Here is a 27,417-nt window from a genome sequence, read left to right on the forward strand (position 1 = left end):
GTGTATCTTCAGCAGCACATGAAATGCAAATTAAATGTCAAGAAACACACTATTTAGATTTATGATATGAACCATGTTGCTGAAGAATTTGTTCTAGATACTGTGGGAGTCTATACAGAAATAACCTTCTCAAATTAGCATAATAGCTACAAAGAGCAAATATGTTAAATTGTTTAGGATTATTTTATAGTATGAGAAGGTCTATGGAGAGAGTGATATGCATATTTCATGACATGTAATTTAAAAGTTTCAAATGTTTGAATTATTCATGAGGCAAATATAGCAATTTAAATAGTATTTTTCTTAGGCTATGTCGGAAGACTTTTCAGATGATGCGAGCACTTGTACTTATATACGTTTTGCCAGGAAAAACCCTCAGTAACCTTAGCAACAGAATGCAGTCTGAGAGGAAGGTTAAACTGCTGTAAAAAAAAATGCATTGCAGGGCCATTTATAATAGCACTATTGCGAGTGAGTATAGCTTGAGATGTCACACCTGTGTGATGCGAACCAGATTTTAAAAACAAATACGTGTTAAAAAGCATCCACTTTTTGCACCCCCACGACAGCACACCGGCTTGTGCTGCCGGTTCTGTAATACTGATAGCGCCAGCCCACATGTCGCTTGCAACTGATGAAGCTCCTGTGAGAGATGATTTTTCTCTTTACAATACTCCTTAATAAACATACATATTCACTTATATTATATTTTATAACTTACATTAGTAGCTCATTGGACCATAAACTCTTTGTTAGACTTGGCTTTTTCAGCGGGTTTACTCCCAGACTTTTTGCTATTTTGCCTTCTGTTTTTTACTTTGTTTTTGTTAGTTTTAGGACTCTGGGCATTTTACCACTGCTATTCACTGCTAATGTTCATATGCTCTCCATGTAAATTGTGTTTATGAATTGGTTTTTCCATGATTAGGTTATGGATTTAATACTAAATCCCTTGTACGTTGCACTGTGTGTGTTCAGAGCCTGGAAATCAAATGCTTCTAGTGGACCTGCAGCACTGTTTGTACAACCCACACAGGCAGCCTTTCAAAAGTTTCTCAGACCTGCCACTGCAGTGTCTGTGTGCAGTTTTTATTGCCATGTTGACCTGGCAAGTGCACCCACTTGCCAGGACCAAACTGTAAAGATGATATCCCGGAAAGTTGAATTCATGTAAAGTCTTTATAAAGTAAGATTAGGAAAAACACCTCAAGCTTGCACTTCAGCTTCACAGCTCTAACCACCCTTCACATTCAAAGCATGACATTACACCCACGCAGATGGTTTCACATCCCATTACAAAGTGAATACATCTTTACACATCTTCCCCCTTATACACAAAGGAAAATGATAAAAATAACAACCATATCACATTGCAACGTATGATTTTATACAAAAAATATAACTGTTTCAACAATAGAATAGGATCACATCCAATTATGCATCAATCACAGAGAACGGGTAGAGGAGCATTACATTTACAAACATTTCCTGTGCTCCACACAGATCCATCAGCTAGAACAAGAATATTCTTCTTGATAGGTTTTACTTGAACAGGTTTAGAAACTTTGCTCCCACCCTTGATTACTACCCCACCTTTCCTGTTTACGACCCAATCTCCATCTTTTATATCTGGGACCTTAACAGCTTTCCTGTCATTATAATGACTGGTAGCAGCTAATTGCTTTTGGCATACATCATTCTCAACAAGGGTACAATCAACCCACACACTCTTTATCCTTTAGCCAACCAGGTACTTCTTTCAAACCTGGCTCACAACGTTTTAGAGAAACAAACGGTGACACACCAGTCACAGAATGTGGCATCACTCTATACGGCCACTCCAATTTCTTCAATTCTTACAACCAAGACAAACCATTGGACAAAGATAATTGTATGTTATCCCTTAACAAGCGATTTATCCTTTCTATGATCCATTGGCTTGGGGCCTGAACAATGCAACTCTCTCGTGTTTGATTCCTAATTTACTGAAGAAATCCACCATTTTCTTCGACACCTACTACACACCTTTGTCAAACACCAAGGTCTTCGGAATCCCTACATTTATAAATACTCTCTCCAAAAATCCCACAACTTTATCTGTGTCTATGCAATCTGTTGTTTCAATAACAAACCACTTTGAGTGATAATCTACCAAAACCATTACAAACCTGTTGCTAGTACGAAGTTTGAAAATTGGACCTAAGGAATCGATAGCTACTTTCTCCCATTGACGGTTAGGAAAAACATTACAACTCAAAGGAGGTTGTCTCACAATCTTAGTCATTTCACTGTTAGCACACACATAACACTCTTTCACTACTTCCTCAATGTCACCCAGATGACCCTAATGAGAAATATCAATAATTCTCCTTCTTACCCCCACTGGTGGCACAAATTGATTCCTTGTTAATAACCGTCCATGACATACACTCAACTTGTAATGAACATGATGATAACCTTTAAAACAAACATCATTGTCATGATAACTCCGACCTTCATACACACATTTTTTAACTTGTTGTAGAATATCATCCTCAGAAGTGACTATTGCCCACTCTTCTTTGTCGAGAGCCAATCCCACCATTTCTCTACCTACTACATCAACCTCCTCATCTACGACTTCCTCGTTCATCACCAATTCAACTGTATCAAGAGGCATCCTGGACAAGCAATCAGCAATGACATTTTTCAAACCTTTCATAAATTCTACTTCAAAATTATACTCTAGCACCGATAACATTCATCTTGAAATCCTATGGGTTACACTGCCCTCCAGACCCCTTCCTCCCTTAAACAAATGGATAAGGGGTGTGTGTTCAGTACAGACCTTGAAAGGTAGTTCCCAAACAAAGCACCTAAAATGATTTATGCCCCAACAACACGCTAGCGCCTCTTTTTCAATAACAGAGTATGATATTTCGGCATTACGAAGTCTCCAAGATGCAAATCTGATAACTCTTTCTGGGCCACCATAAATCTGAGTCAACATGGCTCCAACTCCAACAGCACTTGCATCAGTTGTAATAAATGTTTTAGCAGCGACATGAAAATGACGTGTAGGAGCTCAAGCAATTCAGTTTTTCACTTTATCAAACACTTCACTACAAGCCTCATTCCATTCAAATAGCACACCGTTCCTCATCAATTGCCGTTAGGGTTCTACAATCTCAGTAAAGCTTTCCACAAACTTTGAACAATATTCCACTAAGCCCAGGCAGGACTTCAACTGATCTTTAGTCATAGAAACAGGAGCATTCTTTACTGCATGACAATACTTTTTTATTGGTTTGATTCCATCCTTAGATATCTCCTGTCCCAAATAATTCACACATTTTTTTTAATTGACATTTTTCTTTCTTAATTGTCAGCCCATTCTCTTCCATTCTTCTCAATACTTCATCCAAGACCTCATCATGATGCATACTATCTCTACCTACAGTTAATACATAATCTTGAAAGCAAAGAACATTACTTAGCCCTTCGAAAATTCTTTGCATTACTCTCTGGAACACCGCTGAGGCAGACAATAATCGAAAAGGCACCATACAGTAACGAAATGTAATGTAATGTAATTCTTATAGAGCGCAACTTTCACTCCAAGGAGCACCTTGGAGCTGAAAAGCCAGTCACCTAGGGTGGAATAGGCCGGAAGACTAGTAAGCATCAGTCTGCTATTGGCTCTAACATTATACATATATCAGAGCCATACATGCTTTGTCTGAAAGATTAAAAACCCAGGTCTTCAGAGACTTTCTGAAATGGTTCTCCAGAGGGATTTGGCGCAATTGGAGCGGGAGCTTATTCCAGGCCCTAGAGCCCAGAACTCCAAGAGATGTTTCTCCCTTAGTGGTTCTTCATCGCCTGCACCCTGGTTTAAGCGGACCTAAGGACGGAGACCAACCTGTTGTGCTTTGCCTCCTGAGCCCACGGCTACAGTTCGCCGGACCCGCTTCACTTGGACACTCTGTGGGGTCTGTGGTAGCGAAACAGGGCTGCGAGCATGACGGCAGGGACTCCATCTACCAGGAGTCCCTGCGTGGCCAATAGTTGACACCTGGCCCGCTCTCCCTGTAAGCCACGCCCACAGCGCACCGGCTGACGGTAATACAGCCCCTTCTTCCTGCACTGGTGGGTTCTTCATCGCCTGCACCCTGGTTTAAGCGGACCTAAGGACGGAGACCAACCTGTTGTGCTTTGCCTCCTGAACCCACGGCTACAGTTCGCCGGACCCGCTTCGTGGGTCCCACTTCACTTGGACACTCTGTGGGGTCTGTGGTAGCGAAACAGGGCTGCGAGCATGGCGGCAGGGACTCCATCTACCAGGAGTCCCTGCGTGGCCAATAGTTGACACCTGGCCCGCTCTCCCTGTAAGCCACGCCCACAGCGTACACATACATATCCAGTCCAATAACCGCGCATGCGGAACGCGCGTGGAACGGTGCCGGGCGAAGCCCGGGCCAAGGGCGGGCCCGTTTGTGCGCAGTAGTGACCGGACCGGGCCACCCCTCTTACTTTCCTCCTAAACCACCTGCACGCTCCATTGGGATTCCATGGCTGGTCGGGAAACACGGAGTAAGTCCTTGCTTGTCGGAGGACCTGCAACTGGAGGTATGGAAAAATTTCTCATCAGGGCGAATACCATCATTGACACTGAAATCAATATCCTTGAGAAACGTTTATCCAAAGAACTGTTGTCTATCAAGAGATCCTCCCTGGGGAATTTAGCTAATGCGAAAACACCTGAAAGACTTGTTGATACCGTTACCACCGTAGTGGCTGACCACCCCCCTCTCCCTGAAGCTGATAATCAGGCTTCAGTGGACCTAGACATTTTGGTGAATGAAATTCTACCTGAAATCAACCAAGTTCTTGATATAAATAATGTTTTCATTGTTTCTGAACATGAAGATACCTTTAATAATACAATGTCTCAGGGGGTTAAGGAAGGGGCTACTGCTAAACGGAAAAGATCGTATAATAAGAAAGCTGGTAGGAAATCGAAAACAGCAAAGTTACAACATGACCCCACCCCCCCTCCCACGAATTTATCAACAGTCCCGTCTAGTAGAAATGTCTCTATTGAAAGTTTGGCCGCCCTATTTAAATCAATTCTATTCCGTCTAGAGGCCAAAATGGAAAGGATAGAACTTAGATTGTTTAATATAGAGAAAGCCACTGCCTCTATTCTAGCCAACTCCAACAAACCCAGTAGCTCGAGTACTTTACAAATCACTCCTACCATCCCAGGCATTCAACAAGTTAATGAGGCCCAACACCCTACCTGTCCCCCATAGGTCCCTCTGTAGCCCACCAAGATTCCAACCAGGGTAATAATGTACCCCCACAACATCTACCTGGACTGCAACCCTGCAATACTAACACATATGGACCAACGGTTGATGGCATACAAGGGTCTCCAATTAAAGCACCTAGAGCCCATAGACCACGTCTGCCTGACCTCCCCCCGGAAGCAAACCGCTATATGGTAGTTTTAGCTGGAGCCCCCACCCTGGAAACAGGAGAAACTGAAACCTTTAGCTCCCTGAAAGGCAAAGTTGTTAAATGGCTTAACTGGATTAGACCCCTTCCGGTCCATCTCCACAATGAAATCATTATGGTAAGGAGGGTGCCCTGGCTAGGTAAGATGGCCAAGTCCATTAATGGGGATTGCATTACGGTCAGCTTCAGAGACCCTAGAACTGTATCCCATATCTGTGCGGGTTTTAACAGGTCTTTTGACTCGACCATCCAGACCCTCCCAGTGTCCTTCTTCTTTCCACCTAACTATGTAACCCATGGTAGAGGAAGGTCTGACTGGACAAGGAATGAACGGAGGGGCAGACAAAGAAGATATGATACTAGACCGGCTATGCTGTCCCAGTATACCCCCCAGTATAATCACTTTTTTGATAGTAATAGGTATAGCTGTCTAGATGGTCTGAGGGAGTTGATTGACTACTCCCAACATGTGATTTAAGGTCTTCTCCACCTGAGATGGTTAATGGTTTATTGGATGGGGAATTTGTGGCTAATGCAATGCGTCCAGATGAATGTTTGTTAACTCTTTTAACACCCAAAAGGTTGCCCATGGTACCCCCTCTGCAAGTTGAAATAGCGGATATCCATCATCCGCCATATGCCTTGGGTATGTCAGATGAGTTGTTAACTACTCCGGTTTCTTCAACTAACCATGTGCTGGCAGAGCCGGTACCGGCATCTAGTCCCCCAAGTTTTAAAATGGCGAGCTGGAACATTGCCGGTTGGCGGCAGAGGATGTCAGCCCTGGGCTGGAGGGAATCTATCTCCGGGTTTGACATCCTCTGCTTACAGGAGACCTGGTCTACGACTGATATTCATTACGATGGCTTTGTCTCTTATCATTTCCCAGCGCAAGAATCCTCCATGGGTAGGGCAAAAGGTGGGCTGTTGATTTTACTGTCTTTGCATTTTCCAGTACGTGTGAGATCCCACTCCACTGTAGGTTCACACTTACAAATACTTAGGTTAGAATATAGAGGGGGCGGGTCACTCTGTTGATCAATCATTATAACAATATATTCAACCCCACGAGTACCCTTGTTGTAGATGAACTTGAGTCAGCTATAAATAAAATTTGTAGTGACATCCATAAGCCATATGACATTATCTGGGGGGGGATTTTAATATTAGATCCTGTCCCTACTCATATACTAATGTATGTGGGTACGACGGGGACAATGGGGAGAACCCGGCTCATTTTACCCACACCCCTTATGGTGACTCCCTTAATACCCTCCTGTTAAAATTTGATCTGGTCATCCATCAACCTGCTTTTGATAATGAGGGTAATATCGTCCCGACTTTCACAGGGAGGAACACTGCATCCGTTATTGACTATTTGTTGATATCGGCACACACGGTCCCGCTTTGCACAGTCCCCATTATTGTGGATTTTGGAATTAGCAACCACAATGCCATTACCATGTCAATCCTCATCTGGGGTCCTATGACCCGGTTTAACGGTAGGATTGTTGATGAGATTACACCTTGTAGGCTAATGCATCCGGATTAAATGGTGTGGAGATAATTCCGATAAATTATTACGGAAAATTGTGGGAGCAGGCTCTGAAGCTGATGCCGCCCCAAGTTGCATTATAGCCGATTTCGAGGAACTTGGCAATATAATTAAAAAGTCCCTCACCATCACCAAGGGCATAACCAAGCGGTTCACGCTAGGTTGGTTTGATAGAGCCTGCACGTCTGCGTTACAAGATCTTAAGAGGGCACTATCCAACCACCCGAGAGATAGGGATGCTGTAATACTTTTGAGGGCTACATATAAACACGAGTTGAAGCGTAGGAAACAGGAATTAAGAGAACAAGCCTGGGAGGACCTGACTAAGGTGGCAGCACTACGGGATTGTAAATTATCTGGAGTACTGTCAACAGCCCATTCCTCCAGAAGGAGGAATTTCCAGTTTTAACCGCACAGGTTAGTGAAGACAGTTGGGTCCAATAATTTACAGCAATTTTTGACCCAATCTGCGAGGTACAGGATAGATCCTGTGTTAACTTCATCAGACTCATTCAACCATTGGGGATTACCCTTCAAGAAGTTGACATGGCAATCCGAAACAGCAAAGGGGGCAAAGCTCCAGGACCAGATGGGGTGCCGGTCGATCTATACAAAACAGATCTGGCCTTGTGGAGCCCCCTACTGACCCAGGTGTTTAACGCTGCTTTTAACGATCCTACCCCCTCTACCTGGAGTGAATCTGTAATCCTGCCAATTTATAAAAAGGGAGATAGAGGAGAGGCTAAGAACTACCGCCCTATCTCCCTCCTGGACTCCTTGTTAAAAATCATGAGCAGGGTTTTACTGCTACGTCTGGAGGAATGGGCTGAAACTAACAACATCCTTGCGGTCTCCCAATACGGTTTTAGGAAGGGCCTTGGCACTATTGAGCAGTGTATCAATTTAGATCTTTTAATAGGAAAATACACCAAAGCTAAACAGGGTTCTTTGATCCTTTGTTTAGTGGACCTCTCTAGTGCCTTCGATCTGGTTGACCATACTTTGTTGTGGTCAACCCTACTCGAAATGGGAGCACCGGCAGCGATAATTCATTTTCTGGCAAGACTTTATAACAATCTATCTGCCCAGATTCACTACGGTCATGAGGGGGAATGCATGAGAAAGATCAGGGTTAAATCTGGCATTAGACAGGGTTGTGTCTTGGCCCTGCTGCTTTTTTCCCTTTTTATAACCTCCATGGAGCTCGAACTGAAAAACGTGCAAGCTGACGCCCCACAAGTCGAGGGACAACCAATCCCGGTGCTGCTTTATGCAGACAATACCATCTTACTTTCAAGAACCCCCATAGGCCTCCAGAAACTTATGAACCATTTTTATGATTTTATACAGGGGAAGAAATTATAAATTAATAACTCCAAAACCTTCATCATGGCTTGCGGGAAAAAGGTGAACCAACTTAAATCATGTTATTTTAAGGAAAACTGAATCGAGGTTGTGAACAATTTTTGCTATCTGGGCATTACTTTTAATAACGGTGGGTCTTGGGCCCCAGAACAACACAATGTTAAAGCTAGGATGGGCAAGGCTTCCTTAAGTGTATTTCGTTTTGCTGCTAAATTGGGAAGCCGCCGCATACCAGACATGCTGAATGTTTTATCGACACAGGTGTGCATCTATTGCCCTTTATTGCTCAGGGGTTTGGAAAGGGATTTGCAAATAGTTGAAAACATATTTCTTAAGAGACTCCTTTGCCTCCCATCCTCGGCATCTATTGAACTGACCCATAAAGAACTAGGGCTGGATTATATAACTGACTTAATCGCATTGAGACCCCTAATGGCCTGGAGGTCTATTTGGTCAAAGGATGAAACTGGCTTTACCAGGGGAATAATTCAAGACTGTTTACGCCTGGATAATGCCTACCAGATTCCGTGGCTAAAATATGTCGTCTCATCTACTAAGGAACTCTTCGATCTGGATGTCCACGGTGACCCCAAGTGTCCCGTTCCTTACCGAAGCAGGAGGTTAAAGGAGTCTTTTTGAGGCATAAATATAATAGGCGTAAAGAACAATGTAGTCATTATTCAACCCATGCTTTCTATTTTTCAAACAAGGAAGAAGGGATCGGTATTCCTATGTACCTAAAAGTTATCACTAGACAGCCTCATCAGTACGTACTCACAAGGCTGAGACTAGGTATTGTGCATAACCTGGTGGCATTCCCGAGGATGAAAATTTATTCTGCCACCCCCTGTCCGTGTGACGGAATCACTAAACAATGCACATTGCACTTTATGCTAATATGCCCTCTGTACAAACCTTTGCGTATTCTCTACCTCAAACCACTGTTTAAGAAATACTCTGTGTCCACAACTGTTAATGCCATGAGATTTCTATTTGCACTTGCCACCCCGGATATTTGTTTATTTATCGCAACCTTTATTCTAAAATCAGTATCGGTCAGGAAAAGTTTGATTTTTTAATATTGTGTTAGTCTAATCTTGTTGCTGCCAGTCCATGTTCCTACTTATTTGAGTTTTGCTATTTTAATTTACTATATTCCCCTATTTTGTACCAATTCATAAGTGCCTTTTTATTCTGTATACTTTCATGATGTTTTTTATGAACAATCGAATAAAGTTTAAGAACTGAACTGGATAGCCTGAATTTAGGAATCAATAGCAGGTTCAAGTTTGATGACCTAAGGTTCCGAGACGGCACATATCTCTGAAACCGATTTTAAAAGTATTTGGGTCCTTGCTGATGGTCTGCCCTAAAGGTAATCACTAGGATTTTAAACAGTACCCGTTTATGGATGGGTAGCCAGTGCAAGGTCCTGAGTGCTGCCGAGGCAGATGACTTCCTTGGCCATCTCAGGACAAGACGGGCGGTGGCATTCTGGATCATCTGCAGCTGATGCAGGACTGATCTATTTGATCCTGCATATAGGCTATTGCAGTAGTCCAGGAGAGATGTAATAAGTGCCACCGCCACCGTCTTCCTGGCTGCCAATGGAAGGAGGTCAAAGAATCTTCTTAGCCCCTTAATAATACTAAAACAGGACCCTGCCACAGCCCCTGCTTGTTGCTTAAATGATAATGCCTCGTCAAACTTAATCCCTAGGTTACGGGCCGTAACAATGGTGTTCGGGGGAGCCTCTGCATCTAGCGGCCACCATAGTTTCGGGGAAAAGAAGTTTTGTTGTCCGAACGGTAGGATTTCGGTTTTGCCTGAATTGCACTTAAGATGATTGTTTCTCATCCAGTCAAAGGTGGCGGTGAAGCAGTCTCTAACATTTTCCTCAGCCTTCACCGTTTCGCCATCTAGTACCAGGATGAGCTGAGTATCATCAGCATAAGATATTGTGCTGATGTGGAAGGATGTAATAAGCTCAATCAGTGGGGTCATGTACAGATTCAACAGTACAGGGCTTAAACTAGAGCCTTGCGGCACCCCTGCTGTCAGTGCTTTCTCTTCCGAATGGTACTCCCCAAGCACCGTAACTTGCCTCCTGTGGCCAAGGAAATTCTTTAGCCATTCAAGCACAGCCCCTGCTATCCCTGATGCTGCTAGGCGGCCAATCTATTCGGAGTGTGACACCGTATCGAAGGCCGCCGACAGATCAAGTAGGACCAGTACAGCCTTCTTCCCCTGGTCCATGGCAGTCCTCAAACTTTCTACTGTGTATAATAGAGCAGACTCCGTGGAGTGCTTGGCCCTAAATCCGGATTGATTCGGGTGCAGAATGTCATTTTCCTCTAGGTGCCTCGTCAGTTGTTTATTCACTGCTGCTTCCGTAAGTTTAAAAAGTACCGGAAGCAGGGAGATGGACAAAGGTTTGAGAGCGTGGTGGGGTCTGCTAGAGATTTTTTTTGCAGCGGTTTTACTGCGGCTATTTTCCAATCCAATGGGATCACTGCAGAGAACAGAGAGGAGTTGATGATGGTATTGATGATCGGAATCACTGTGTGCACTAGGGCATGCAGCATCATAGGGGGGCATGGGTCGAAAGGTGAGCCGGATTTGCTGGATAGTATTGCTTGGCGAGACTCTTCCAGGCTAACGAGAGCGAACTTGCTAAGATAAACCATCTTAATGCCAACTTCACTCACCTATACCAGAGGAGGGATCAATGGTTGTGGAAAATCTTTGGTAAGGTCCAATATTTTCTGCTCAAAATAGTTGGCAATCGAGTTACAAAGAGTGAGAGAGGGAGGGATTTCTTGTAGGAGAATCCTGGGATTCAAGAACCTGTTAACTATTTTAAAGATCTCCTTTTGTTGATTGTCAGAGGAGCCAATAGCCTCTAGGAAGTACTCTTTTTTTGCGTTTTTAATTAATGCGTGATACTGCCTCCTAGCCTCTTTATAGCTAGTGAGTTCTTCAGCTTCATAAAAACGACGCCATTTCCTTTCTAATATTCTGACCTCCATTTGTTTCTACTTAAGGGAGAGAGAGAACCAAGGCGCGGACATTTTATTCAGTTTTTTTTGCCTGATTTGCTGGTCTCTGCTGGCCCGCAAATTCCAGCAATCCACTTGCAGAAGGTTTTATTATCTGATTCCGTATCGCCGGTTAATAGTGGTTTACTTTCCAGGGCAATCCGCTGGAGATTGTGATTGTCCCTTATTTTTTTCCAGTCATATTTTGTACGGCCACCTGCTTTAGTAGGGTCCGTCCCAATCACCTTTACTTCAACTGAGAGATCGAAAGGCACAAACATATGATCGGACCAGGTCTGGACACAGGGTGGTTTTACTTTCAGAGATTTAAAATTCGTACAAATACAATCTAGGATATGTCCAGCTTTATGGGTGGGATTCAGTGTCAATAGGCAAAGCCCTAGGACAGTCATGAGATCTTTAAAATATTTAGCACTTGAATCTGCGACAGAATCGAGGTGAAGATTTAAATCGCCTAACAGCGTGAAATTAGCAAATTTGAAGGTGAGATTGCTAAGTACTTCCCCAAGACTCTCAAGGAAGTCCTTTTGTTGTCCAGGTGGACGATATATTAGGGCTCCTGTGAAGGTAACCGACTCATGTACCTGCAAACAGAAACCCAGGCTTTCTGCCCCCTTGATATCTGAGAGTTCGAATAGTGTACATTTCATAAAGTCTCGGTGGATGATAGCAAGCCCTCCCCCACGCTGTTCCTGCCTATCTAATCTTTGAATAAGATAGCCTTGAGGTAGAGCTAATGTGATAACAGGATTACACCAAGCTTTCAGCCATGTCTCTGTGACGAACAGCCAGTCTAGCTCGTTCTCAGAGATCAGGTCGTAGATATGTGCACCATTCTTATTCATAGATCTAGCTTTAATAAGTCCTCCTCGAAGGGAGGTAGGAGAACCAATACCCGGGGTATATTGCTCTGGGATAAGATACGTCATGCAATGACGACAACAGATCGGCCCCAGCCAATTTTCCACACTTATGGACTCATGACAATGAATGGCATGCATATTTAACAAAAGAATATCCTCTCTAGCTGGAATCGGGGTGGGTTTGGATTTGCCAGCATAGCTGGCCCTGGGCCGGCCGCGGCACGGACGGGCACAGACTGGCTTACCTTTGGCGCACCTTCAGCACGCCATCGATGCGCCTGCCGTGCGCGTCCGCTGCGCGAAAACATCCCCATACGCTATTAAAGGGACACCACTCGCGTCAGCTGCCGGAGTCGCACCCCCACTGCCCCGACTCCGAGGTGGGTGTGGAGGGAGAATACAGCGTTGCAAGGAAGAACTGAACACTGCACCTAATTGGCGGAGCCTCGGGTCAGCATTACACAATGCAAGTCTGTTTTAAAATGATGCAAAGTTTGCCGAGGAAGGGTGAGTGAAACGAAGGGTTTTAAAAAGCGTAACAGCACAGCAATGCTTCCTAACCCCGGCTTCCGCCTCAGGGGAACAGAGTGGGGCGAATCACAGTTTACTCAAAGCTTTTAAAGGGACGCCGCTCGCGTCAGCTGCCGGAGTGGCACCCCCACCGCCCCGCCTCCGAGGTGGGCGTGGAGGGAGAACGCAGCGTTGCGAGGAAGAACTGGACACCGCACCTAATTGGCGGAGCCTCGGGTCAGCATTACACAATGCAAGTCTGTTTTAAAATGATGCAAAGTTTGCCGAGGAAGGGTGAATGAAACGAAGGGTTTTAAAAAGTGCAACAGTGCAGCAATGCTTCCTAACCCCCGGCTTCCGCCTCAGGGGAACAGAATAGGTCAATTTAATAACGCAACACAACTCAGGATAAGGTACATGAAATAATATCAATTAAAAGCGTAGCAGTGCTTCCTAGCCCCCGGCTTTTCGCCTCGAGGGTACAGAGTGGGCCCCCAGTGGTGTTACAAAAGACGTGAGAGATCTAGATTCTTCAAGTAAATCTATTTGGTGATAAGCAGCTGACATCAATTATGCTAAACACATCTCCTCCACCCATTGCAGTTGACATCTCAGATATGTTAGGTAACGGCTGTCTATCAAACCAAATATTCTTATTCAGGTCGCCTAAGTCTACACATAAGCAAATCTTCACTGCTTCCTTGGGGGCCACCACAATGGGTGCCAACCATTCAAACACTTCAATTGGTTCTTTTGCGCTAACGGGTTTTTAAGTTCCTCATGAAGAAGGTCTCTCATGAGGTGAGGTATACTCCTAACCTTGTGAACCACTGGCTTAGAATTATTTTTTAAATGATTTAAAAAAAAAATTCTATGTTTTCCAGTTGATCAGAAAATACTTTGGGATACTTCCCCATCATTTTAATTTCAAACTTTTCAATATTGTCTACAACTGAAGAAGTAACCGGTTCAGTGGCATTCGGATTTTAAATGATTTTGAGATTTTTTGATGACGCCACCCCAAAAGGTCAGACCCCTGTTTAGTCAAGTACATATGTCCAAAAACGTTATTGCCATTAAATGAAATAACCAACCACCTCATCCCTACAATTTCAATGATTGTTTCACCGTACCCAGCTGCTTTAATGTCAGGTTTGTCCCACACCAACCTTTCTCCTGTCCACTTCTTGTAAAACGTTTCTCTAGAGAGCAAAGTATATAAACTTCCCGAATCTAGTAACATTTCATTCCCACATTTGTCTAAGTTTATGACACAATGAGGTTTCTCTATTTTGTTAGTGCTTTCTCTAGGAACACCCTCTAGAGAAAAATGTGATTTAAGATTGACATGCTTTGACTTTTCACAAACTTCTACACTCAATATCAGTTCACGCACACTTTCTCAAGTATCGTTTACCTCTTGCACTCAAGTGAATTGGGTTTTAGATCTGCCAACCTTAGCAAGGTGACCTTTCCTACCACAAGATCGACAGGTGACATTCCTCCCCATGCACATAGTACTAGAAGAAATTTCGCCAGGAGCGCAGCAATGGTAACATTTAACTACTCTAGAATCAAATTTAGGAGATGGGAAAAAAGTTTTCCCAGAATCATGAAATTTGTTAGTAGATTGAAAATTCGGGACAGGTTTCACTTTCTTAGTTTCATCAACAACAGCATGCACCTCAGATGCCATTGGAATATGTTCCTTAGTCGAGAACGAGGTATTGCATTTATCCATTTCTTTAATTCACAAATATGTGTGCTCCAACCCCTTAGCAATTTGAATGGCTTCTTCAAATGAGGGATCTTTAATTAAAAACTTTTCTCTAACCCTTTTGTTATTGGTACACCTTACAATTTGGTCGCAGATAAGTGAATCAAATAACTCTCCAAATGTTCCCATTAGTGAAAGTCCCCTAAGCGCAGCAACATACGTTGCAATATGTTCATCCACCTTCTGAGTACGACAGAAAAATTTGTGTCTCTCTACAACAGCACTAATCCTTGTTTTGAAATGAACCTCAAGCATTTGCAATGTAATTTCATAAACAATATTTGGCTGACCATCCCCTATTCCCAAAGATATTTCCGGAAGATCCTCATACAATCGTCTCTCTTCAACACCCAAATGATGAAGTAATATAGCTTGTCTACGCACTGGACCGTATTTGTCAGTCCCTGTTGCGAACACATAAGTAAGAAATAATTTCTTCCACTCCTTCCATGGATCAGGAGGTTCACCAGGTGTAGCTAGAAAGGTAGGCAACACAGACAAACCTTGATCAGCCATACCTACAGATAACTTCATGTAAATAGCACAGAATAACACCAATACACTTTTCCTTAACTGTAGGAACACAGTACTTGTAATATAAATTATTGTTAAGTTAAATAATTATTATAAAAAATTAAAATAATAATGAAAATATTAAACTGGTAGTTATCTGTTTCTTTGATGACAATATGTCCAAATTTGTGGTGGAAGAAAATATCTTTGTGTAAACAAAGGAAACCTTCATAAACCAATGTAACTAAATCCATTCCAAGATGGCCGCCAAAGTAGACAGTCATGTAGTGAAGGAAAATCCAGCCCAAAGAGCTATGATGGCTGCCACAATGCGTCGATTATGTACATTATCGGTAGGAAGTGGGAGACAAGCCTTCACAAATCAATGAGGCAGTGCACGTGCAAACCTTCGTGTTAAACCTTGACGAAACAATGAGGAAATGCACGAGCAAACCCTCATGAAGAATGTGGATAGAGGCCACGCACAAGGACAGCATGAAGAGGTGAGTGTAATAAACGGTCACTCCCATTTTTCCTTTTGTTCATTAATTATCGCTGCACTGACCAAAGCAGGCATCGAGAGTTAATATGTTAATAAAATGTAGCACTCTCTTACTGCTCGCATAACCAGGTGTGATGGAACAGTCAGTTTCAGTGAAATGTGAATAATTGTTTTAAATTGAAGGACAAGGTTACATTACTTCCTCCGTTCCGTATGACATATATCGTAGCGTTTATCACTTGTTCAGGGTTAGTGAACAAGGCAGAATTTCACTCGAACAACACTGCTCAATGCCTATAACAATGTAAAAAATTATCCAGTAAGGCTCTCTTCTATTTTATATAGCAGTAAATTGCAGCGCTTCTTTATACACTCAGCGCTAGTGAAACAGGACAGTACTTGAATTAATTCACACTGTTCAGAGTCAGTAATAAGGTCATAAAGTCATCCAGTAAGGCTCCACACAGTCAAAGCTTCAGGGCACACTTACTGTTGTTGCAGAAATAAAATCCAGGGGTGGAGGTGAATAGTAGACTGCCCCCTGCGCAGTATGGGTTTGCCAACTCCTCGCCAATGTAAAGATGATATCATGTTCATGTAAAGTCTTTATTTAGTAAGATTAGGAAAAACACCTCCAGCTTGCACTTCAGCTTCACAGCTCTAACTACCCTTCACATTCAAAGCATAACATTCCACCCACACAGATTGGTCCACATTCCATTACAAAGTGAATACATCTCTACACAAACCTTCCCTTTTCTTACATGTGAGGCACCCCTCTGGTAGGCCGTAGCATGCCCCTATGGACAGCGTGCAGTGTTTGTGAAAGGTCGAACATGTACTGGTGTGTTTTACATGTCCTGGTAGTGAAAGACTGTGTATTTCATTTTTGTACTATTGCAAGGCTATCTTTCCCATAGGCTGACATTGGAGTTGCTTTGTAAAATCTTACATATGCAAAAGCAACAATTGGTGGACGGAATGCTGGACAATGCAAACATTCACCCCCAGTCACAAGGATCTGGGTTTAATCCATCATTCTTTTGCTCACCACACCATCCCAGTTTGGACCCAACCATATGCAAATCAGTCTTGACCCTGTTCCTTGTGGGAACCGTCCAGCCCCAACTGCCAAGCCATGTCCTCCCTGGACCGGAAACAAACATCCTGGGACTGGTTTCAGGGCATCGCCAGGCTAGCTTAAATCCAGTGGTGTAGTGAGCACGGGACCCGCAACTGAGTGCACCGCACATTGCACTGCTCTGCTTCACACCGCAGCCCCGATGCCTGCAGACACTGGTGATCCTGACTTCAAACTCAGGGAGTTCGAACTGCAACATGTGTGACTTCAAGGGCCCAATGTCTCCTGCACTGACTCCCAGAACTGACTCATGCCAACGCCGCTTTTCTTAGCTCACCACAAGGTCCGACCAGTAGTGGCTCCTGGAGGGAGTGTTGCAGTGCGGTGGGGCGGGGTAGGGGCAGGGTGGGGCATAGTAATCTACGGCATATGGCCAAACAGAGTTAAGTAACTAACTAAATAAATAAAACGAATTACATTGCGCGCCCTGCAATGCAAATGGCGATGCAGGCGTGCAATGCAATTTGTTTTATTTATTTATTTATTTAGTTACTTAACTCTGTTCGGTCGTATGCCATAGTTTACTACCCCCGCCCCACCTCACCGCCCCACAGCAATCCATCCAGGAGTCGCTGCTGGGTCCGACGCCCTTCATCTCCAAAGGTACTCGTTTACAGGCCTCCTTACACAGTAGCTGGCACCCAACACTGCAGTCAGCCAGAACTGTATTTGTTTGCCCACAACGCCATGATAGTCCCGGACAGAGCTATCGACTTCAAGGAATTGTAAATAAAGTTTATTTTTGTTTTATTGATATTTGGATCACTGTAAGTTGGATTTGTATAGTTTTGGCTCTGGTCTTTCACTGATAAATATTGTATATTTTTCTAAAACTGGTGTTGTGTCAGTCAGTCAGTCAGTCAATTATCTTTATTCGATTATTAAAAATCATAAAAGAACGAGCATAGTTACATAGCAACATTTCATCAGAGCACAAATTGATACATAATTAAAACAAACAATCAATATTTTTAAAAACACTAAAATCACAGTGTACAATAAATCATACAAGGATGTTAAAAATGGTAAAAAAAGGGGCTTATTAAAACACAAGGCATTTAGATAAATGAGATAAAAAGGGAAATCATTGTTCAGGAGTAGGGTGCCTAAATCTTGTACGTTGCTTGTTTAAACGTGCTCCTGCGACTAAAAAACTAGCAACATGAAAAGCTACTCTTACATTAGGAAGGAGTTGCAAAAACATCAGGGCTGGTTTTACCTGAATAAAGCCTTGGTTACGTAAGATTGGAAGCAAGTATCTTTTTCTAATCTCAGTATAATGTCCGCAAAACATGGTAAAGTGCATTGTGTCCTGTGTGGAAAAGTGGTCACAGTCACATGGTTCAGCATCATCGGGTCTATTCCAGGTTTTAAAATTGCCCAGAATGAAATGAATCAAATCAAAACGGAATCTCGTTAAAAGGAAACGATGATAGGATTTAGTTACCAGGAAGAGATATGGTTCCATTCCTGGGACAGATGACAACAAACAGTGTTTCCTTACCATGGTTTTTTTTAGCTCTATAGCTTCCCTCTCCAGTACATATAGGTTTATCAGGGTATTTTTTACTAATTTAAGATCTCCCTGTCTTATCAAATCTGGAGATGAAAAGAGCTCCGGTCGTCCAGCTAAAGTTAGCTGCGTTTGTACGTATCTTACCCACGGAATGTTATGGGCTCTATCCAGGGCTAAACAATCTTTTAAAATAATGTGGTTTAAAGTAAGCTCCTGGTTAAGCCAAGTTTTCATCCAACCAATCACTGGGGCTAGTTTTAAAATGTCAGTTATATAGCCCAATCCAAGCTCTGTGTGTAATGCATAAGTGGAAGTCGATTGGGGGACTGAAAGCAGAGATCTCAGGAATTTATTTTCTACTTTCTGTATTTTGTCAGGACTAGTATACCCCCAAATAACAGAGCCATACTGGGCAACAGACAGGCATTTTGCTTTATAGACCTTAATAATGCTCTCCATGGGACGGGCACCTAATTTCTTAGCAAAACCAAGCAACCCTGCTGCCGCTCTTGCAACAGCGTTGCTTTTAACGGACTGCTGGGGGCCCCAGGTGCCCTTTTCATCGAAGGTCACCCCTAAATATGGAAAAGAAGGGACTCTCCTGACCTCTTTCCCAGCACAGAAAAATGTTTTCGACTTTCTTTTCCTGCCTGCGGCTCCAGCAATCATTACATGAGATTTCTCTGTGTTGATTTTCATATCCAACGAGGACATAAAATCTCCAAAAGATGAAAGGAGTTTATTTAACGCCACTCCGGAGCGTGCCAGAAGAACTGCATCGTCCGCGTACAAGAGGACAGGTATCTTTGTCTCACCTGCACGCGGAATGTCAATATGGGATGTTGTCATGACTGCCTCCAGATCATTTATATAAAGAGTAAAGAGGGGGGGGGCAAGGATACACCCTTGCCTAACCCCCCTCTCTGACTTAAAGTGACAAGTGCATCTTCCTTCCCTAGTTACTCTGACCGAGGTCATGAGGTCCTTATGTAGCTCAGCTAGGTATCCAACCAATGGGGGGTCGAAGCCCATGGCCAGAAGGATCCTCCACAGCTTTGCCCTGTTGACCAGGTCAAAAGCTGATGAGAGGTCCATAAAGGCCATGTACAGGGAACCCCCCTTGGCGATTACGTATTTATTTAAAATTAGTTCTAGATTTAGGCACTGATCTAAGGTTCCTCTTTTGGCTCTAAAGCCGTATTGTGCGTTGGATAGGACACCCTTCCTTTCTAAAATCTGGGTCAGTCTTCCCTAAAGGACTCTTCCCAAGATTTTGACACTAGAATCGATAAGTGAAATTGGCCTATAACAGGCCGGGTCTGTCCTCTGTCCTTTTTTAAAAATTGGTACTATCGTCGACCTGGCCCAGCTAGTGGGAAAAATGAGATCCCTTGTGGCGTTAAAAATATTAGTGAGAATCTTGGTGCTTAGTTCAGGAGCACTCTTAAAAAAGTCTGCGGGAACCCCATCGGGCCCCGGTGCCTTTTTACAGAGTGTATCGTTAATTGCTTTTTTCACCTCATCTTGGCTGAAAGGGGAGATGGAAATTGTCGGTTGTGTGGGTGGCATTTCACATTCTGAGGTAGTATTAGTACAACTATAGATGTTACTGAAATGTGTCACCCACTGTTCATCTGGTATAATGCAATCTGCTCTCTGATTGTCTAGTCCCGCGAAGTATGGATGATTTATAATTGCCCAAAATTTGGCACTATCCCTCTGTGTTTCAGGCAATAACAAATCACTCCAGGCCTCGTTTTTTATCTCAGATTTCCTCAACCTGATAGCTTGATTGTATTGTTTCCTCAATGACGCTATCAGCTCTCTGTCTCTGGGTTTATTTTTTAGAGCCTTTAGGAGGATTGAGTGGGCCTTGGAGCAGTTTGAGTCAAACCATCTGGGGCCCCTAAACTTATTTGGCTTTGCCTTTACAGTCAGGTCTAAATTGACCCGGCGGCAAATAACATTGAAAGCCTTGATCATAGTGGCACTAGAGTTCTTATTATCCAGACAAATGGCGACCTCCCCCTCAACTTTAGCCAAGGTTTCCTGTAAGAAGGTGATTGGGGTTACTTGGTCCCATTTCAGCCTCCGATTCTGATCTCTCAAAACTAATTCTGTCGCGCATAAAGCGTCGATCTTCCTTTTTCCCAAGACTCCCTGAGCTATAATCTCTAAAATCACAGGGTTGTGATCGCTAAAAACTGTAGTTTCTACCTTATAATTAATAACTTCAGGCAGAATACTTGAAGATAAAAAGATATAATCTGTATTTGTGCCTGAGTCATTGCCCACATATGTCGGTAACCTCGGGCCTGTAGGGCAACTACATGATTCATAAAGGTTAAAAGTAGCTAAGAGCAATTCCCGAGCCTCACCACGTGGTGTATGTTCGAAATGCGGTGGAGAGGAATAGGGGGGAAATTCCTCATATTCCCCGTGGCAATCCACATGGCATGGGTGAATATTAAAGTCTCCCATAAGAATCACCTCATACCCATGGGCACTGTTCTCACTGTGGGTGGACAGGAATTCCTCTAGGGTTACCAAATGCTCATTTGGGGTTTGACTGACGGGAGAATTATAAAAGTTGACAAATAATATGGGATGGGAGTTTGATGTGGTTAGTTCAACCGCTAAACAATTTTTTGAGTTGGACTTAATATGTCTAGGTTTTCCTTGAACATCTAATGAAATGTATATAGCCAAGCCCCCCTTTGCCCTTCCTGCTTTACTAGGGTCTGCGGGTACATTAAAGTGGGAAAAGCCGTCCAGAGTCAATCCGTCTGACGTTTCCCATGTTTCTTGAAAAGCAAGAATGTCATAGGATCTAATTATGTCCAGCCAGTTCTTGTCGTTAAATTTGGCTCTGAGACCAGCAATATTCCAGCTCATAATTCCACAGCCCCTCCACCTGCAGAATTCTGAGCTAATGGACTAAGAGTAGGCTGAGGGCCCTCTCCATCACTATCTTGTCTTGAAGAAAGTCAATCGTTTTGATCCATGAAAGATAACGGCGCATAACGATTGAACAGTTTAAGGGGTTGTGTGACTGGATTAAACAGTACTGAGTGATGACGATGAGCTGCTACATTATGCCTTAAATCCTGTCCCCATCTGAAGTTCGAGTCCCAATTGCTATCCCACCCTGGGGCAGGGGTCCTTGGGTAAGTAACATTCTGCTGTTCCCCATAAAAGAACTTTAAAGTTAAGGGAACCACAGTACCCCGTCTGCATTGGGGAGGGAATAGGTTCGCAAGAATATTGGGAAGAACATCTTGATTCGAGAAGCTCACTGCCACACAGTCCCCTTTGAACTTTTTCGGCCGGTTGCCCAGCCAGGGAACCCTGGTTGCTGACGTAATTACACTTGCCAGATGATGGTTTCCCCCTGGTGCTAGCCGCATGTTACTGGTTAGCCAGTGTAAGGCTTTGCTACAAAGAGAAGTGGGGCTTTCCACTGTTCCCCCTTCCAGCGGGGGGACGTTTGCGAGGACTAAAACCACAGGTGTGGCTTCAACTATGAATTGCAGGGGGTCCGTTGAATGAGCTTGTGCTTGTGCTGGGGGGATATTGACCGAAGGGGTTAAGTCTGTTGGGATATTAACTGATATAGAACCCTCATTGTTAGCAGTCAAGGTTGGTGGATGTAGTGTTGAGTTCTCCCCGGGCAGTTGGTTTCCCACTCCATCGCCCACATCACCTCCAACAACATTCCCCCCTGCATTATTACTCAAATGTGTAACTATTGTAGTTATATTTTCAACACCACCTGCAACAAAATTATGAAGTCCACCCAGCTTCTTAACCTCCGCTTGCAGTTTATCAATTTTGGATATTAGAGGTTTGATAATAGTGTTGATTTTTATCTCGAGGAAATCTGCAATTTTTTTGAAAAAAGCCTCCTCAAAAGTGTAATTTGTTTTATCCTCAACACTATTCGCTTGTTTGGGTTTTGGGGTAGTAGCCCTCTTCCGTCTTGTCCCTGAGCGTAACCCACCCCGCTTTGGTGGATTCTTAGTGCATAGTCGTTTTGGCCTGGCGGCATGCCCTGTAGGAGACTGCTCATCCGCAGAAACACGAGTCTGTTTCTCTTGTTCAAATTCAGTGTCAATATCTGTGTCGCCCTCAGCCTCTGCATTGGGTCCCTCAGAGGCCGGGGCTGCGTTATCCGGTGTACCAGGTATTCCTTGGGGAGTAGTATCACTAGTAGTGGCCGCGCAATGCGCTTCTTGCAGTTGGGTGTCATCAATCAAGATAGAAGCAGAAGGGGTCAGACATCGTAAATCAGGGGATTGACTCAACCCCAAAGACTCCCTCCTCTGCATGTTTATCTTTTTAACAGTCTGAACAAGGTAATTGTCAATAGTGTTTAGCGGGACTTCGTCAAGTTTTTTAGGCATAGTTGCGAGTAAAATCAAACTCAATGTTGTGCAAACGAGAAAAGGCAGTTAATAAAGTCTTGCAGCAGCAAGTCTTACTTGAGGGATGAGTCACAAAAGGAATTTCCTGCAGCGTTTCTGGCCCTGTCCCTGCCTCCTCCTGCCGATGAGGGCCGTAGAGGGCCCGCCCTTTGCCCGGGCTTAGCTCCGGGCGTCCCGCTCGCGTCCCGCGAAGCGGGTTCCTGTGGCGCTTATGTGCTCCTCCTGGCGCCCTCGCGGTGTCACAAGGCGCGCCGCCGCGTAGGCTGCCGGGAATTGTGGTCCCGGAGCGGCGGCGCGTGTAGTCTGCTGCAAAGTGACTCTTGGCGGTGGCGGCGTGCTTTCGCGATGCCTGGCTGCCTTGCAATGACTCCTGGCGGTGGCGGCGTCTGGCAGGTAAGTTTGTGTTCGTGTTGTGTCATTTTGCAGTGTTTTCACTGTATTACTGATCTTAGGTTCAAATGCTTTACACACTGCCTCTGGGATAAGCCCCAACTGCTCTTGCCAAGCTACCAAGGGTGAGCAGGGGTTATTTTAGACGTGTAATCCCCTTATCGTGACTAGAGTGGTAGATTCTGCCTGGTTTAGGTGCAAACTAGAAAACCCATTTCTAACATTCTTGCATTGCTTTCAATGATTTACCTTCACTAATGTCTCCCTTTACACAGACCTTGACGCTCACAGTGCATTTCTGGGGTGTGCTTATATTTACAATTAGCATGACATTTTTGGGGGCAAAATGTATACAATGCAAAATACTGGGGTTAAATTGGGAGAGTACAAAGATAGCATGATAATATTTTAGTAAACCAGTTTTTGCCGCACATTGTGGAGCTCAGTGACTAGCACTCCATCTATATTATGACAGAATTAAAATAGGTGTACAAAACTCAGATAAGTGGCATCATTAATGAGGCCTACGTTTTGATTGTTAAGCACATAGTTTTTCAAATGCAATTTTATATTTCAACATTTGCATTAAAAAATAGATAAAATGCTCTGATAATCCTGATTTCTGTGAATGTGTTTCAAAGCCATTTGATTACACTTAACTGTACTCATGAACAGCAGGTTGGTGCACTTCAAAAAGAAGCTCTCCGTTTCATAGTATGTGGTAAACAGCAAATCAATGAGCTGCTGTAGTTGTTATAGTGATGTAATCACTCTCCACAAAACTGGTCAACACCAGCAATAAAAAAATGCACAAAACATATTCAACACAGCATATTCAAAGCATTTTAGCTTTCAGAAAATATCACTACAGACCACAGTGAAAAAACACTTTGCGCTAGGAGGTAATGGAAAATACTTTGATACCTGGAGTGAGTATTTAATCTTGAGGAGACTCCACAGAGGAAAGACCAGCACTATAGTATGTCGGTCTGCCAAAATATAGTTTCAGAAATATTGTGAAGCACAAATCTTGTGTCAAAAAATATAAAAAAATGGTGATGTAAAAAAATATTGTGGGACAGAATACAGAAAGAAGAATATTGTTTTTAGATCATTTACATGTATTTTAAAGTACAGTTCTATGTCATATATCTTTTATTATTATTATTATTATTTTTGCTAGGTGTAATATTTTAAGAAAAGTTTATATTACTGATTTGGCAATGTAAATAAAGGTTTTCTAAATGTATTTGAATTCATTTATTGGTGGGTTGTTGTGTTTGCAGCAGAATAGGGTAGTTAGTTTAAAAAAGAAAATAACTGGGTCACCTCCACGAGCTTCATCACACTAGAATATTTCCCTAAAAGCAGAAATGCTACTTATGGAGCCTGAGCTTCAAAAAGTTATTTTGATGTTTTATCCTTCATCATAGATTACGGCTACTCACAAGACAGGTGGATATACAACATGCAGCAGAAAATGTAAATACATTCTAAAGCAGCAGCCAGACTAATCTGTTTTTGACAACTTTGACCATATCTGACAGTAATCCCATCATATGGTGTTATGCTAGACATTTTAGTTGTTTTTGTATCCCGCAAGTTTTACCTCTTCTAGGGCCTTAGTTTTATTGAACAGAATTCAGTCTCGATATGTTTATTTGAATCTGCTGACCCTCCATTTCTGTCTTTTCCCTTTTCTTCTCTGCCTCTTTTGACATGGGAATGTCCTGACACATCACAACCCATATTGTTGTTACTAGGAGGTGTGATTTGATCATCCATATAACTGTGGAAATAGGGTGTGCATTTGTAGGTAGCAACATCATTGTGAGGAAGGAACATCACTAAGAAGTAGAAGTATTGGGATAAAAAATCCATGAATCCACAAAAGACACATACATCCCACAACCTACCCCTTATAAAACATTTCAGACAAAAAAGTCAATAGCCCAGGATGAAGCATGGACCATGTTATGGTGAGGGTTTTACTACTCTTTAGTAGCATCTCAGACACTTGAAGTATTGAATCGTGGTTGACTTTTGGACAGTGCATGCCTTAGCTAGTTTAGGCTTAGTAAGATCCAACTTTATAGGCACAATCACCTGAAATATTCCCACATGCAGAATTTCCACCAGATGGAACGTTCTGCATACTGAAATCAAAAGCATGTTTGCAATGGCATTCATTACCACTGCCATTTTTTCACTTGAAATAAGTCTACTCTTATACTTTAGAGTAGTTGGAATGAGAGCATTTTTGAGGTAGGAAACTACCTTTCAATTGTTGCTAAAGGCACACAGAGTTACAGGTTTGTTGGTCTTCACCTACTTTTGCCAGCTTACAACAAGAGGAACATCCAGACATCCATCCCTGCAACACCATTTGAGGATGCGAAAATTGGAGCATGAAGCAAAATGTGTGCATTTGCAAGTGACTTTATGTAACCAGCATTTCGCAGATCCTAAATCCAAGGACTTAGGTGGACCAAAACCTTAACAACTTGGGGACATAATTCTAGGCTTAAATAAGAAATATGTTTTCCAGTCCACATGTAAAACCCAAAGTCAGATACTTCAATGCACATATTCTATGATAATGAGGGTGAAATCTGCATCATTTCAAGAAAATTTACAGTAACTTTGTCTATAAAATAAGCTTAACAATTTATTATATGCAATGTAAATGTTTGTTTCAAATGTTAAGATCACTAGACCATAATACATTAATTTGCAGAAGAGTTTAAATCAATGCTGTCATTACTGGTTTGTTCAGCTTCTTCTGTCACTCACGTGATATAAGGCGGTTTCTGGAACAGTTGGGCTTGCCACGTCTTGTCTCAAAGAATCCATTTGTGAAGCAGGAACTAAAACATAATGACTTGGACTATTATTCTTGTCCCCTTTCTTTTTCGATTTTTTCCCAGTATCCTTCTTGTTGTTTCTTTGCAGCATATACTCTTCTTGTGCTATTTTCTCATTGCTCATATATCGAAGTAGGGAACTTTCTAGACAATTTAAACAACATAAAGACCAGTCATATTTTTGTCATAAACACACGTGATGAATAAAAACCTGCCTTTACCAAGCTGTAATCAATTTGATAAAGTTTTTTATTATTGCCAATTAGCATTGAAAACACAAATTATTCCAAAAGCTACAAGGAAGATATGGCAAATTATTGACAAAAAAACAAAAGAAAATAGAGTACTGGGAAGTAGAATTAATTGTAATTGGATGAAAGAGAGGCAAACACATGTCTTTGTTCAGGAATGGAATTTATTCTTCTCATCTGCTAATTCGTTGTTAGATGTTTTCATTGGCAGCACACAGCCATTGCTATCAAGGGCACTTTGAGGCAGGCTTTTGTTGCAATATATAAGTTACTGAACTGGGGTGGCGAAGTGAGCTAAAAAACGATGATGGATTCAACCCTGATCTGTGACAGCGGGTGAGTGTCTGAGGGTTTCAGTGTTCTGTCCATTATCCTCTTCTGTTTGCTTTGTTCGCCCTAAGTTAACAGGGTATGCCTGGGCAAACCTTGCCAACTTAGGGTAAACAAGGCAAACACAAGGAGACGATGGACTTTAGCTCACTTCACTACTCCAGTTCAGTCCCAGCCATATTCAAATCAGTCTTGACACTGTTTCTCATGGGAACAGTCCAGCCCGATCTTCCAAGCCAGGTCCACCCTGGACCAGAAACAAGCATCCTGGGCCGGTTTCGGGGTAACATAAGGGACCCACGTCTGAACATACCATATTTGTTTTTTAACATTAAATTGGGTCTCATTCTAAAACCTAACTATAATGTAACTTTTTAACAGTTGTATTTTTCAGTGAGGTAATTTTTTTTAACATAAATTACGTTCTTAATACTGTTAAGTGACTGAGAAATTGGGTAGGGTGAGTAAACGAATGAGGAATGGAGATGCTGCACTTATGTAGACATCTCTTTCATTAACTACTTTTAGACCATTTTTAAATACAATACGCCTCAACTAAAAACCCATACCTCAAATTTTTAACCCACTGATTTTATACCTGTAATAATATCACTAGGCTCATTTGCTTCAGAAGCTTCTCAGGAAAGGATTTAATTTCAACAGCTCCTATTTCAGTAAAATGGCATGCAAGAGTGCCTCACTTTTGTCTTGTGTAAACATTGTTGCTCACTAGAACTTGGTGACACTGTACTTGATTACTATGGAGATAGCTAACAGACTACTGCTGGAGGTGGAAGTACGTTTCTCTGCATATCAGACTGTTTTACTAACTTAGATAAGAAAGAGAATTGCAATCTT

General features: G+C 42.7%; 1 protein-coding gene across 2 annotated transcripts in view; it reads right to left on the minus strand.

Annotated features, from left to right (window-relative positions):
* Positions 1-27,417, minus strand: part of CNKSR2 (connector enhancer of kinase suppressor of Ras 2) — a 1,783,347-nt gene that overhangs the window by 564,240 nt on the left and 1,191,690 nt on the right. For both annotated transcript variants that reach the window (XM_086934554.1, XM_086934553.1), the window contains one exon: positions 25,908-26,122. In XM_086934554.1, the coding sequence (XP_086790680.1) occupies positions 25,908-26,122 (215 nt within the window). The remainder of the gene's footprint in view (positions 1-25,907; positions 26,123-27,417) is intronic.

The sequence above is a fragment of the Lissotriton vulgaris genome, chromosome 8, assembly GCF_964263255.1.
Source record: "Lissotriton vulgaris chromosome 8, aLisVul1.2, whole genome shotgun sequence".
NCBI lineage: Eukaryota > Metazoa > Chordata > Amphibia > Caudata > Salamandridae > Lissotriton > Lissotriton vulgaris.